The 13,170-nt window shown below is 38.5% G+C and overlaps 1 protein-coding gene across 4 annotated transcripts in view; it reads left to right on the top strand.

Moving 5' to 3' along the window:
* The window catches only part of carm1l (coactivator-associated arginine methyltransferase 1, like), a 46,290-nt gene extending 33,120 nt beyond the window's left edge, over window positions 1-13,170 (top strand). For 2 of the 4 annotated variants that reach the window (XR_007895971.1, XR_007895970.1), the window contains 6 exons: window positions 31-116; window positions 2,066-2,155; window positions 5,204-5,341; window positions 5,447-5,536; window positions 6,705-6,800; window positions 12,894-13,170. Coding sequence is in view for 2 of the 4 variants with exons in the window: in XM_051686492.1 (XP_051542452.1) it covers window positions 31-116; window positions 2,066-2,155; window positions 5,204-5,341; window positions 5,447-5,536; window positions 12,894-12,903 (414 nt within the window). In the remaining 2 variants the exon portion in view is untranslated. Of the gene's footprint in view, window positions 1-30; window positions 117-2,065; window positions 2,156-5,203; window positions 5,342-5,446; window positions 5,541-6,704; window positions 6,801-12,893 lie in introns of those variants that run through there. The other 2 variants (XM_051686492.1, XM_051686493.1) reach the window with 2 other exon arrangements.

Genomic DNA, 13,170 nt, shown 5'->3' with positions numbered 1-13,170 from the left:
TGAGAAGATCACATTCTCTTTGTGTTTCAGGACACATTTGATATTCAGATTCTCATGGCCAGGTCTGTGAAATACAGTATCAACTTTCTGGAGGCAAAAGAGGAAGATTTACACTGGTAAGGACAGATATATTGTGGACCAATCGTAAAACCCAGAGCATTGTCTTAAGGGAATAGTTCACCTCAAAATGAAAATTATGTTCCCATTTACTCACTGCCATGTCGTTCCAAGCCCGTATGACTTTCTTCTTCTGAGCAAGTGAAAAGGAGACATTTTGAATAATGTACTTGTCGCACTTCTCCACGCAAAAGCACCATAAAGTTATCATAAAAGTAATTCATACGTCTCATTCTATATATTCCAAGTCTGCTGAAGACAGAAAATAGCTTTGTGTGAGAAACAGTATTCACTTAAAATCTTCCCCTCCAGTGAGCTGTTAATTTAAGAACTGCTGTACCTGGATCATGAAGTCAATTAGTTGAACAGATCAGTTGGATTCAGTGTGAACCTTTTCATTAAAAAGATCTGACTCAAAAGAATGATTGAATTTTTGAATAAAACATCACTATTTCTCTCATGAACTCTCACGAATGTGCCAAGAAGAGCTAGATCGGATGTCAGTGCCTATAGAAAGTCATCATACCTTGTCAAAGTCCTTATCCTAATCTTTATACATTATTACCTTCAGCATCAAAGTGAAAATAATATGTAAAAAAAAATTCTGAACAATTATACAAAAAAAAAAAAAATTGGTTTAGATAACTAATCAAAATAAAAAACTTGCCCAGGTGTGGCACAGGTTAAGAGAAGGGTAGAAAAAGATTTCAAATGCTACTATCCCTTTGAGTACCATTCAGAGCATTATAAAGAAGTTGAAAGTGCATGGCACCACCAAAACCTTGCCAAGATTGGGCCATCCCTCCAGATTGGATGACCATGCCAGGAGGATATTGATCAGGGAAGCTATGTAGAGGCCAAAGGCAACTTTGAAGGATTTACAAGCCCTTATGGCTGAGATTGATTGTTCTGTGAATGTGACAACAATTTCCCAATCTTTACACAAAGCTGGCCTGTGTGGCAGGGTGGTAAGAAAGAAGCCTCTTCTGAAAAAGTGGCACACTAAGTCTCGTTTCCACTTTGCTATAAAAACACTTTTTAGTTTCTGGATTCTGATGCCATGTGGAAAACGGTTTTATGGTCTGATGAGACAAAAATTTAATGTTTTGGACAGAACTTCAAGTGCTATATTTGGAGAAAACCAAACACATCACACCACCCAGAACATACCATACCTACTATGAAGCATGGTGGTGGCAACATTATGTTGTGGGGGTGTTTCTCTTCAGCAGGGACTGGGCAAAAAAATGGATGCTGCCATGTACACCCAAATTATTGAGGAAAATCTGTGGCCCTCTGCTCGACAACTGAAGATGGGTTCAACTTTCAGCACAACAGTGACTCTTAACATACTGCCAGAAAAACAGTGTAGTGGCTTAAGGATAGGATGGCCAAAGTCCTTGAGTGGCCAAGTCGGAGCCTTGACCTGCATCCAATAGAAAACTGGTAGATGGACTTGAAGGGAGAAGTCAATCGCAGCTCACCCCACAATTTGACTAAACTCGAACAATTCTGCAAGGAAGAATGGGCAAATACTCCCCAATCTAGGTGCGCAAAGCTAATAGAGACATATCCAAACAGACTGATGGCTGTCATTAAAGCAAAAGGTAGCTCTACGAAGTATTAAATTCAGGGGTATGAACATTTTTCAAACCCTGTTACCCTAGTTTTTCATCTTTTATACATTTTTGGAAGAAAAAAAAAAAAATGTAGTGGGTTTTGATTTCAGGCTGTAAGACAAAAAAAGTGGTTATTCCAAAGAGGTATGATGATTTTCTGTATAATAATAACTCAACATCAACTGTATAATAATAACAAAGATTTTGGTCTGTTTGTCACACAAAGCTATCACATGATTTTAGAAGAAATATAGTACACAACAGATTTTCACAATAGAATAGTCAGTTATAGAATTGATATTTATAGTTTATATTATTTACATTTCCAGGATAGAAATTCCCTTTGTGTTCAAAATGCGGCAGTCCGGACTGATTCATGGACTTGTATTCTGGTTTGATGTGGCATTTGTTGGCTCAAGGTGAGAATCTAAAATACTTAAAAAATAAAAATAAAAAAAATATAATAATAATAAATAAATAAATAAATAAATAAATAATTGTTCCAACATGCTGATAGAAAGTGCAATATGTATTAAAGGCGATTGTTTTTAAATACCACACATAAAAATATCCCAGTTACCTGACAGATATCACTAAAATATGTGTCTTGAGAAATCCCACTTGTCTCTGTGACAACACTTCTGATTGTGGCCTGCTACAAGGAAACCAGCCAATCAGAAATGCTCCCTGTTTGTGGCTCATTTTATGCGTTGAGTTTTCTCACATCAGGTTGATTGTTTGAAATGTCTTTGAGGGGCAGGGTTTGGAGAGAGGGCGTGTGGGCTGATGTTAGCAAAATGGCAGAAGTGTCACTTCTGTGTGTCTGTGTGTCTTAAATCACTTACAGCACATTTAACTACAGTGCTTGCAAGTCAACACTATTGTTTTTTATTGTAAACTTTAAAGTTTTAAAATCTCCACTTGACTTACACCCTGTCTACAGATGTTACGCGACAAAAGCAAATCGCTCCCATTATAATTAATGATGCTTTTAGACAGGGTGTCTATAACACTGCTAGAATTTTCGCCATTCAAAATCTAACCGACAGCGATGACATGATTATACTGTATATGCATGCTGAATAGAGTGCAACACTGCCACTTTTTCAGCCGTCCTTGTTCCAGAAATGTTTTTCCCGTTCATTTTTTTCCCATAGGGATTTCATAAAATCAATGAACCAAACCAATCAGTTCTAAGGTGAATCATAGGATTACAAGCTTAGATTTGAAGCAAAAAAATATTTGAAAATCAAAAGACGAAGGTACAAGACTGAATACTTAACGTCTTTAATAAGGGAATGAACTACAATCCCATGAAGCATTGCAAATGATGTAAGCGAATAAAAAATTATAGAAGAAATAAACAACTATTGATTTTAAGTTGTTGATTAAAGTATAGAAACAATATACTTTAAATTTAAAGCAAATTATTCAGATTTATTAAAGCAATATTGCAGGAGCAAGAGTGCTGTATGTCCAGCTATCAACACGGCTGTGGGCTGAGTGCCTTAGGTAATCACAGCCGTGCTGATAGATGGACAATATAGCACAATTTGGAGTGTGATATTGCTTTTATATAATAGTTCTACAAACAAGTAAATAAATAAGTAGGACTGTCACAAAAAAAAGCTCTTGTTTGTGGAACTGCTCTGCTAGTTCGAAAGATGCAACCAAGCCTCCGTTACTAATTAAAATAACCACACTTTAGAACTAGTAATGACAGCTTGGGCTGTTACTAACAAGTTATTGGAGAAACAAGGACGTGTGTGTATGTATGAGACAGAGGGAGAGAGACTGAGCGTGTGATTACCTGCATCTTTTAGTTTAACTCTATTCCTCAGCTGTAGTGTAATAGTAATCCGCTTCGATCGTGGAGTGATACTGCCATATGTGCTAATGGAATTATCCTATAAGTATTTCTTAAGTACGTATTATTAAGTACGTTCAAGTGTTTTGTTGTCGGAGAGAAAACATCAAGACGGCAGCTTCATTCTTGAATATTTCTTGGGGAACTCTTATTTTGGCACTGGTACAAAAAGTGTTTTCTCCTCTGCCATGTTGAAATTTTACATCTTCTCCCACCTCAGAAACTTGTATCAGATAGGCGCCCTGAGTGTGTTTGATTAGTCATTCTGTTGCAACTCTCAGTTGTGACTGGCAGTACTGCTGATTTTAACTAAACTGAAACTTATTTTTCAGTTACTGTATAGTGTAGTAGAAATCAGAGGGATCATGGATTAAAAGACAATTCCGGATGATTCCGCACTGACTGACAACACAGTTTGTCAACGTCAGCTCAACTCACTCATAACACACACAAGACAGTCTTTTGTCAAATCTTTAACGCCACTGTGATGAATGAAAATGTAAACATCTAACTGCTCTTACACATCTGCATTGCTCTTACACGTTAGTTTGGAACGCCATGAACACAAGCGGAGTGATACAAACAGTAAATTGTCCCAGTGCTGATGGTGTGAGCCATCAGCACTCTTGGAACGCCTCCCGTTAAGATTCGAGATTCGAAGACCAGAACTAACTGTTGTATAAACAAATATATAAGTGGACTGAGTTCTGGCAAACTAGTTGCAAACTTGCGAAAAAATTTGCCGCAAATTTGCCACTCATTATTTTAACCTGCAAATGAGCTTATGATTTACCACAAATGATCACCAGAAGTTTGCAGCTCTTCACCTGTAGTGGTGAACCTGCAGCAAACCTTTGGCAACAATGGACAGTTTGCTGCAAGTGTCATTTGTATGTGAAAATATTCAGTGGCGAATTTACAGCAAGTTTGGTTCCAGAAGAACAAATTTGCCATTAAATCTCGATATTTGTAAGTAGTGTAAGGAGACAGACTTGATTGCATCATTTATGGTCGCTGTGGTCACTTCTGAGCTTGTTTGGAGTGCTTTGTTGGTTGCAGTTTCCTGACTGGTGGATCTTTCTCTTCAGAATCATGGGAAGTGTAGTTTCTTACCAGATATTCCACAAGTAACCAAGATTTTTTTAAAAGACATGGAAATAATGCAGACTGATGGCTTCAACAGAAGCATATACCATTAATTAACAATTTTGGAGCTCACAGTCGGTCTGTTTATAAGTTGTTGTTTAAAATCAATTCCCCTATTGAAATAAATGAATGGTACTTTTACTTCTGGAATCAGACTGTTGTGTTCAATTGCTATTGGTCTTTCTTCTTGCATTTATTTGCATACTGAACTGTTATTAGTCTGTTTTTTCTTGCATCAATTTAACCATGTAAAGAAGTCACACAAGTCATGTTTATATATTAATTTTCATGCACAACTGCAAAGCAGCTCTGAAGCGGCATTTTATTTACACCTCAGTCAAACTCTAAACTTAACTTAAACACTATTCTTTTATCCCAAGCACTTTTTTTCTTTATGAAATGCAAAGCTAGTTTTTCTGTTGTTTTATTCAACTCATGTTCTCCTTTTGTACAGAATGACAGTATGGCTGTCCACTGCACCTAATGAACCTCTGACTCATTGGTATCAGGTGCGCTGTCTTCTGCAAACGCCCCTGTTTGCCAAAAAAGGACAGACATTATCTGGACATGTCCAACTGATAGCCAACAAGAGGTATGACTTACAAAGTATTGTTTATGACACATTTTTAACCTTTGAAAGCAAATCTTTATTGTAAAAATATTTTGTTCCTAAGATCTGTTATGTATTGCATCACAGACAGAGCTATGACATTCACATAAGCGCTGTGGTTGATCAGTCTGGATTTAAATCTGGGAACACACTGGATTTGAAAAATCTTTTTTTCCGGTAAGCACCACAGAAATCTGCAAAAACATAAAAAGTCATCTGTAGCTGTCAAAGACTGATAAAACAAGAATATTCAGTCTTACATTGATGTAATGTAAATTGTTAGTTATGAGTGTTAAGAACATGTGTCAACTCAGTTAATATATGCATACTGATCAGCCACAACATTAAAACCACCTGCCTAATATTGTGTAGGTCCCCCTCGTGCCACCAAAACAGCACCAACCCGCATCTCAGAATAGCATTCTTCTTACCACAATTGTACAGAGCAGTTATCTGAGTTACCGTAGACTTTGTCAGTTCAAACCATTCTGGTCATTCTATGTTGAACTCTCGCATCAACCAGGCATTTCCGTCCACAGAACTGTTGTCACTGGATGTTTTTGGCACCATTCTGAGTAAATTGTAGAGACTGTTGTGTGAGAAAATCCCAGGAGATCAGCAGTTACAGAAATACTCAAACCAGCCCATCTGGCACCAACAATCATCCATGCTTTTATCTAATCAACCTATCGTGTGGCAGCAGTGCATAAAATCATGCAGATACAGGTCTTCAGTTAATGTTCACATCAACCATCAGAATGGGGAAAAAATTTGATCTCAGTGATTTGAACCGTGGCATGATTGTTGGTGCCAGATGGGCTGGTTTGAAGCTCCTGGGATTTTCACGCACAACAGTTTCTAGAATTTACTCAGAATGGTGACAAACACAAAAAACATCCAGTTCTGTGGATGGAAGACTGGTTCGAGCTGACAGAGTCTACGGTAACTCAGATAACCACTCTGTACAATTGTGTTGAGAAGAATAGCTTCTCAGAATGCTATTCTGAGATGCAGGTTGGTGCTGTTTTGGCAAGCACCAGGGGGACCTATACAATATTAGGCTGGTGGTTTTAATGTTGTGGCTGATCGGTGTGTGTGTGTGTGTGTGTGTGTGTGTGTGTGTGTGTGTATATATATATATATATATATATATATATATATATATATATATATATATATATATATATATATATATCTTTCAGTGCATTTAAGTTTATTTGAAGACCCTGAAAACACATTTTAATGTAGATCGTCGGTGCATCCAGAGAAAGTAAGAAAGAGAGTCTGCTGTTGCTTGTCTAAGCGAGTGTTCCTGGCCTCTGGTCTTTTGTGTGTGCTTATTTAGGGTGCCTGCTTGGCTGCAGATGTAACAGGAAAAGGAAGTAAAGTGTAGTCAGAGCCACAAACACTGGAAACAAGACATCCTTGGACTATAGGCTTGGTAAAGTACACCTGCCATATGTCGCAGCAGTTTTTAGCTTAAAAGAAGGCATATTTTAAGGCATCATAAGCGCACTCCTGATGCAAAGGCTGTTGCACATGGTAGGCAGCATAATAATGCTGTCTTCTAAATGTCGGTTTATACACTGATGAGACAAAACATTATGACCATTCACAGGTGAAGCGAATAACGTTGATCATCACCTGACAAGGCCAAATGTCAAGGTCGGGGTAGATCAGATGGTAAGCAAACAATCAGTTCTTGTAGTCAACATGTTGAATGCAGGAGAAGTGGCCAGGAGTAAAGACCTGAGTGACTTTGACAAGGGACAAATTGTTATGGCCAGACGACTGGGTCAGAGCATCTCTGAAATGGCAAGGCTTGTGGGGTGCTCCCAGTCAGCAGTGGTGAGTACCTACCGACAGTGGTCTGAGGAGGAACAAACCACAAACTCTGGTACGACAGAGTGTTGGCCGCCCAAGGCTCATTGATGCGCAAGGGCAACAAAGGCGATCCATCTGGTATGAATCAAAGAAAGGTCTACTGTGGCACAAGTCACAGAAAATTTTAATGATGGTTACGGGAGAAATTTGTCACATAACACAGTGCATCGCAACCTCAGACCGGTCTGAGTGACCATGAGGACCCCTCTCCATTGTCAAAAGGCCTACAATGGGCATGCAAGCATCAGAACTGGACCTTGGAGCAGTGGAAGAAGGTTGCCTGGTCCGATGAGTTCTGTTTTTTTTTTTTTTTTTACATCATGTAGACAGCCATGTATGTGTGCACCGTTTACATTTATGCATTTGGCAGACGCTTTTATCCAAACCGACTTACAGTGCACTTATTACAGGGACAATCCCCCTGGAGCAACCTGGAGTTAAGTGCCTTGCTCAAGGACACAATGGTGGTGGTTGTGGGGATTGAACTAGCAACCTTCTGATTACCAGTTATATGCTTTAGCCCACTACGCCACCACCACACCGTTTACCTGGGGAAGTGATGGCACCTGGATGCACTTTGGGTAGATAACAAGCCGGCGGAGGGAGTGTGATGCTCTGGGCAATGTTCTGCTGTATAACCCTGGCTATTCATGTGGATGTCAATGTGCCATCAACCTAAACATCATTGGAGACCAGGTACACCCCTTCATGGCAATGGTATTCCCTGATGGCAGTGGCCTCTTTCAGCAGGATAATGCACACTACCACACTGCACACATTGTTCTGGAATGGTCTGAGGAACATGATGAAGAGTTCATGGTGTTGCCCTGGCCTCAAAATTCCCCAGATCTCAATCCATTTGAGCATCTGTGGGATGATACCACAGATGCTCCACCTCACAACTTACAAGACTTGAAGGATCTGCTGCTAATGTCTTAGTCCCAGATATCACAGGACACCTTCAGGGGTCTTGTAGAGTCCATGCCTTGGCGGGTCGGCATTGTTTTGGCGACATGAGGACAAACAGCATATTAGGCAGGTGGTCATAATGTTTTGGCTCATCTGTGTACTTCTGTGTTGAACCTATGGCATTGTGACCTACACGGTGGTTTGCGTTTATAGTTCTGCGTTGGTGTGTCTGCGTTGTTTTGCGAGTACACAGCCAAAATGTATTGAGAGAAAATGCCTTCATTTCTGAAATAATTATGCATTTCATAAATAAACAAAAGCAATGTATATGTTCAGATTTACATATATATTATTTACTATCCGTTATATGTTGTCCGCTATGCAGAGCGAAAATAAATCAGACAATATACTGTATGTTTGCTTTTGGGTCACTTAAAAAAATTATAAATAAATATTTTGGCCTACTTTTGAGGCTCCATGCTGAAAACAAATGTCATCCAGCTTCATTCATCAAATTAAGTAATAACTCACTTGACCAACATAAAATGTGTGTTGTTTTAAAGCATAAAAGCTGGATTTTAAAATGCATATAGGTAAAATAACCAACTCTGAACAAGTGCGTTTTAATTAGCTGAGAAATTAGAATTGTTCCAATTTCATTACTTATAAAATATTATTATTTTTTACTGTACACCATACTGTCAAAAATATGGTTAAAACATCATGTAGATCGGAAAGTTCTCAAGTAGAATATAACAAATATGCCTATTGTGTCACTCACTTAACAAATATATATAAAGAAGAAGCCCTGAGAAAAAAGCACAGAGCTTACAAGCAGTGGTCAATTTGTAAAAACAAATTCAAGGGGGATGGTGTAGTCAAAGTGTTTTTGGGTCTTATGGGTCACTGACAAATAACGCTGTACAAGGTGTTATAATGAGAATTCTTTAAAAAAATCTAGTTTAAAACACTTGTCATGTTCTCAGAAATGTAATCTTTGTGTCCAATTTGGTTTCATACATTTTTGAAAAACCTTTATAGCATTTTCTACAAAAAAATAAATAAAATAAAAACAAATCTACATTTAAAATTGTCATGTAGTGTAACCATTAAGTAAATGTATTATGATACTTTATTTGCACCTTGAACACATGAGAGTATAAACAACTTAATCTTTAATTTCCAAAAAGTTTTTAAACACATTTTTCAAGGTCAAATATATTTTATATAAATATTATGAATTTTTAAGTCAAAAATATCAAGAAGTTTTCTCAGGGTTACACCACATGACTTGAACAAAATGTGCCTTTTCATAAAGATGTCAAAATAATTATCAGATGTTTTTAAAACTTCACGCTCAGTCTTGAGGGTCTAAAGTTGTCCGCTTTGTTTTATGGTTTTTATGGTCAACATAAACAACAAAATAATAACCTACATGTTGGTTACACCCAATAACTTTGATTTGGTGGACAAAAGCGTTTTTAATCATATTTTAAAACACAATTGTTTCACTGCTTATTTTTTAAAGAAATAACAATAAAAGATTATTCTGCACCAGTCATGCCAACATTTATTTTTTCAGGAATTTCAGCTTGAGACTTTGATTTTGGACACCACATCAAATTTTTTACTTAAGCCCCAGAAAAAATATTAATATGACTTTAAACTCAGCAATTGAAAAATGTTCATCATAGAAGAGGTGTATTCAAGTAAATGGATTGCGTGAGTTGCATTTTTTTTTTATTATTATTATTTAATAGATCTGGACAGAAATGAGCTTCATGTGAACACTAGGAAGGACCAATCAACTCCGACATGTTTTACAGTGTTTTCAGATAACCTGCGTCTTTTCGCAGTGGAGAGAGAGCTCGCGCATTCAAGGTTGCCAGATTGCGTGACTAAAGCGTCATCCTGCCAGCATATATCCAAATTGTACAAATGTCCAGATCTGATTGGGGGATTTCACCTATAGAAATCTGATAAACTCACACATGTCGAAATCTAATTCTGACCGGCTAATCGCCCTTATTTAAAGTCTATTATTTATCAAACGTATTAAAATTAAATAATTAATATTTTACTTGCAAGATTAGTACTAAGTAATACATGACAAAATTGATCTAAAGGGGATGGTAAGGGGGAATGGTGGTTTTACATGGGTGATGCTTTTTGGTATTTCTTGCAACAAGGGGGATGGCATCCCCTCGCATCCCCCCTCAACTCAAACCCTGTTTACAAGTTGTAAACAGATGTGCTTTTTTTTTCGTGTTTTTGCTTGTAACTTCATGAGACAAACAGAATATAAAAACATGCTCCCGATTAAAACAATGATTCCAAGTCCAAATACAATGTGATATGATGTATAGGTCTTAAAATGATCTTAGAGAAAATTTGATTCTACCTCAGATAGCTCTGGTTACAAAGCAGACCAATCATAGCAGTTGTGGCCTGCGTCGACGCTACGCATCGTTACATTTTTGGAGAGGTGCACGTTAGGCTACGGCGTAGGCTATGCTGTAACTATAGTAACTGTAGATACAGTGCATCCGGAAAGTATTCACAGCGCTTCACTTTTTCCACATTTTGTTATGTTACAGCCTTATTCCAAAATGGATTAAATTCATTATTTTCCTCAAAATTCTACAAAAAATACCCCATAATGACAACGTGAAAGAAGTTTGTTTGAAATCTTTGCAAATTTATTAAAAATAAAAAACGAAAAAAATCACATGTACATAAGTATTCACAGCCTTTGCCATGACACTCAAAATTGAGCTCAGGTGCATCCTGTTTCCACTGATCATCCTTGAGATGTTTCTACAACTTGATTGGAGTCCACCTGTGGTAATTTCAGTTGATTGGACATGATTTGGAAAGGCACACACCTGTCTATATAAGGTCCCACAGTTAACAGTGCATGTCAGAGCACAAACCAAGCCATGAAGTCCAAGGAATTGTCTGTAGAGCACCGAGACAGGATTGTATCGAGGCACAGATCTGGGGGAGGGTACAGAAAAATTTCTGCAGCACTGAAGGTCCCAATGAGCACAATGGCCTCCATCATCCATAAATGGAAGAAGTTTGGAACCACCAGGACTCTTCCTAGAGCTGGCCACCCGGCCAAACTGAGCGATCGGGGGAGAAGGGCCTTAGTCAGGGAGGTGACCAAGAACCCGATGGTCACTCTGACAGAGCTCCAGCGTTTCTCTGTGGAGAGAGGAGAACCTTCCAGAAGAACAACCATCTCTGCAGCACACCACCAATCAGGCCTGTATGGTAGAGTGGCCAAACGGAAGCCACTCCTCAGTAAAAGGCACATGACAGCCTGCCTGGAGTTTGCCAAAAGGCACCTGAAGGACTCTCAGAGCATGAGAAACAAAGATTGAACTCTTTGGCCTGAATGGCAAGCGTCATGCCTGGAGGAAACCAGGCACCGCTCATCACCTGGCCAATACCATCCCTACAGTGAAGCATGGTGGTGGCAGCATCATGCTGTGGGGATGTTTTTCAGGGGCAGGAACTGGGAGACTAGTCAGCATCAAGGGAAAGATGAATGCAGCAATGTACAGAGACATCCTTGATGAAAACCTGCTCCAGAGCGCTCTGGACCTCAGACTGGGGTGAAGGTTCATCTTCCAACAGGACAACGACCCTAAGCACACAGCCAAGATAACAAATGTGTGGCTACGGGACAACTCTATGAATGTCCTTGAGTGGCCCAGCCAGAGCCCAGACTTGAACCCGATTGACCATCTCTGGAGAGATCTGAAAATGGCTGCGCACCGATGCTCCCCATCCAACCCAATGGAGCTTGAGAGGTCCTGCAAAGAAGAATGGGAGAAACTGCCCAAAAATAGGTGTGCCAAGCTTGTAGCATCATACTCAAAAAGACTTGAGGCTGTAATTGGTGCCAAAGGTGCTTCAACAAAGTATTGAGCAAAGGCTGTGAATACTTATGTACATGTGATTTTTTTTTCAGTTTTTTACATTTAATAAATTTGCAAAGATTTCAAACAAACTTCTTTCACGTTGTCATTATGGGGTATTGTTTGTAGAATTTTGAGGAAAATAATGAATTTAATCCATTTTGAAATAAGGCTGTAACATAAAATGTGGAAAAAGTGAAGCGCTGTGAATACTTTCCGGATGCACTGTATGCACGGTGTAGGTTCGTCGCAGAAGTATAAATCGGCCTTAAGGCAGTATTGCATGTATCCTTGACAGCAATCTGCAGACACCAAGCATAATTGAAATCAATTGAAAGTCAAGTCCCTGGTGCATTTTGTGGTGAGGAGTGCTGTTTGTATGACGTGGAGAGTTGCTCCCTATGTAGAGAGCGCTCAAAATCGGTCGCTTATGAGGTTCCATTTCAGTTAGGATGGTGCCTAAGAAGAAGGCAGCTGCTTATTTAGACAGTACAGCAAGGCAGCTCTGAAACTTGAGGAATCAAATAATTACTTGGGTAAAAAATATTTTTTGCTATGTTGGCTGGTCAGGATGCTCAAATAGAGTAATTCTGAAAGTGACACAGTGTTTACACTTTTCGATAAAATCAGCCTATGAATAGCTTACATATTGTTGTCTCTACAACTTAGAGTTGTCAATTAACCTTGGGTAGGAGGAAATATTTTAACATAAATTACTCACATCACTTATATATTTAAGATGAAGCTGTAAATGTTTTCAGAGCTGTTAGCCCAAAAACTGCTAAAGCAATGTGATCTCTCTCTGTCTTTCTCAGGTATGCCTGAATCATCGTTATCAGCATTATTCAGATCAACAAGACCTAAATGAAGACTGCAGGACTATCACTCACAATTACATATGACACGTCATAAAAAATGACATTATTACTACAAGGATTATTTAGGAAGGGTCTGTGTGCTTGGAACATTGCAATTGCTTGTTAATAAAAAAGTGAATAGAGCATATTTTCTTCAAATTATTTATTTGACGGTACCACTCATTAAACTCTTTTTTTAAATAACAGCCTGGAAACACTTTACATTATATTCCTT

This window comes from Myxocyprinus asiaticus, chromosome 43 (assembly GCF_019703515.2).
Source record: "Myxocyprinus asiaticus isolate MX2 ecotype Aquarium Trade chromosome 43, UBuf_Myxa_2, whole genome shotgun sequence".
Classification (NCBI taxonomy): domain Eukaryota; kingdom Metazoa; phylum Chordata; class Actinopteri; order Cypriniformes; family Catostomidae; genus Myxocyprinus; species Myxocyprinus asiaticus.
Note: the sequence above shows the minus strand (reverse complement) of the source record. Positions and strands in the feature narration are given on the sequence as shown.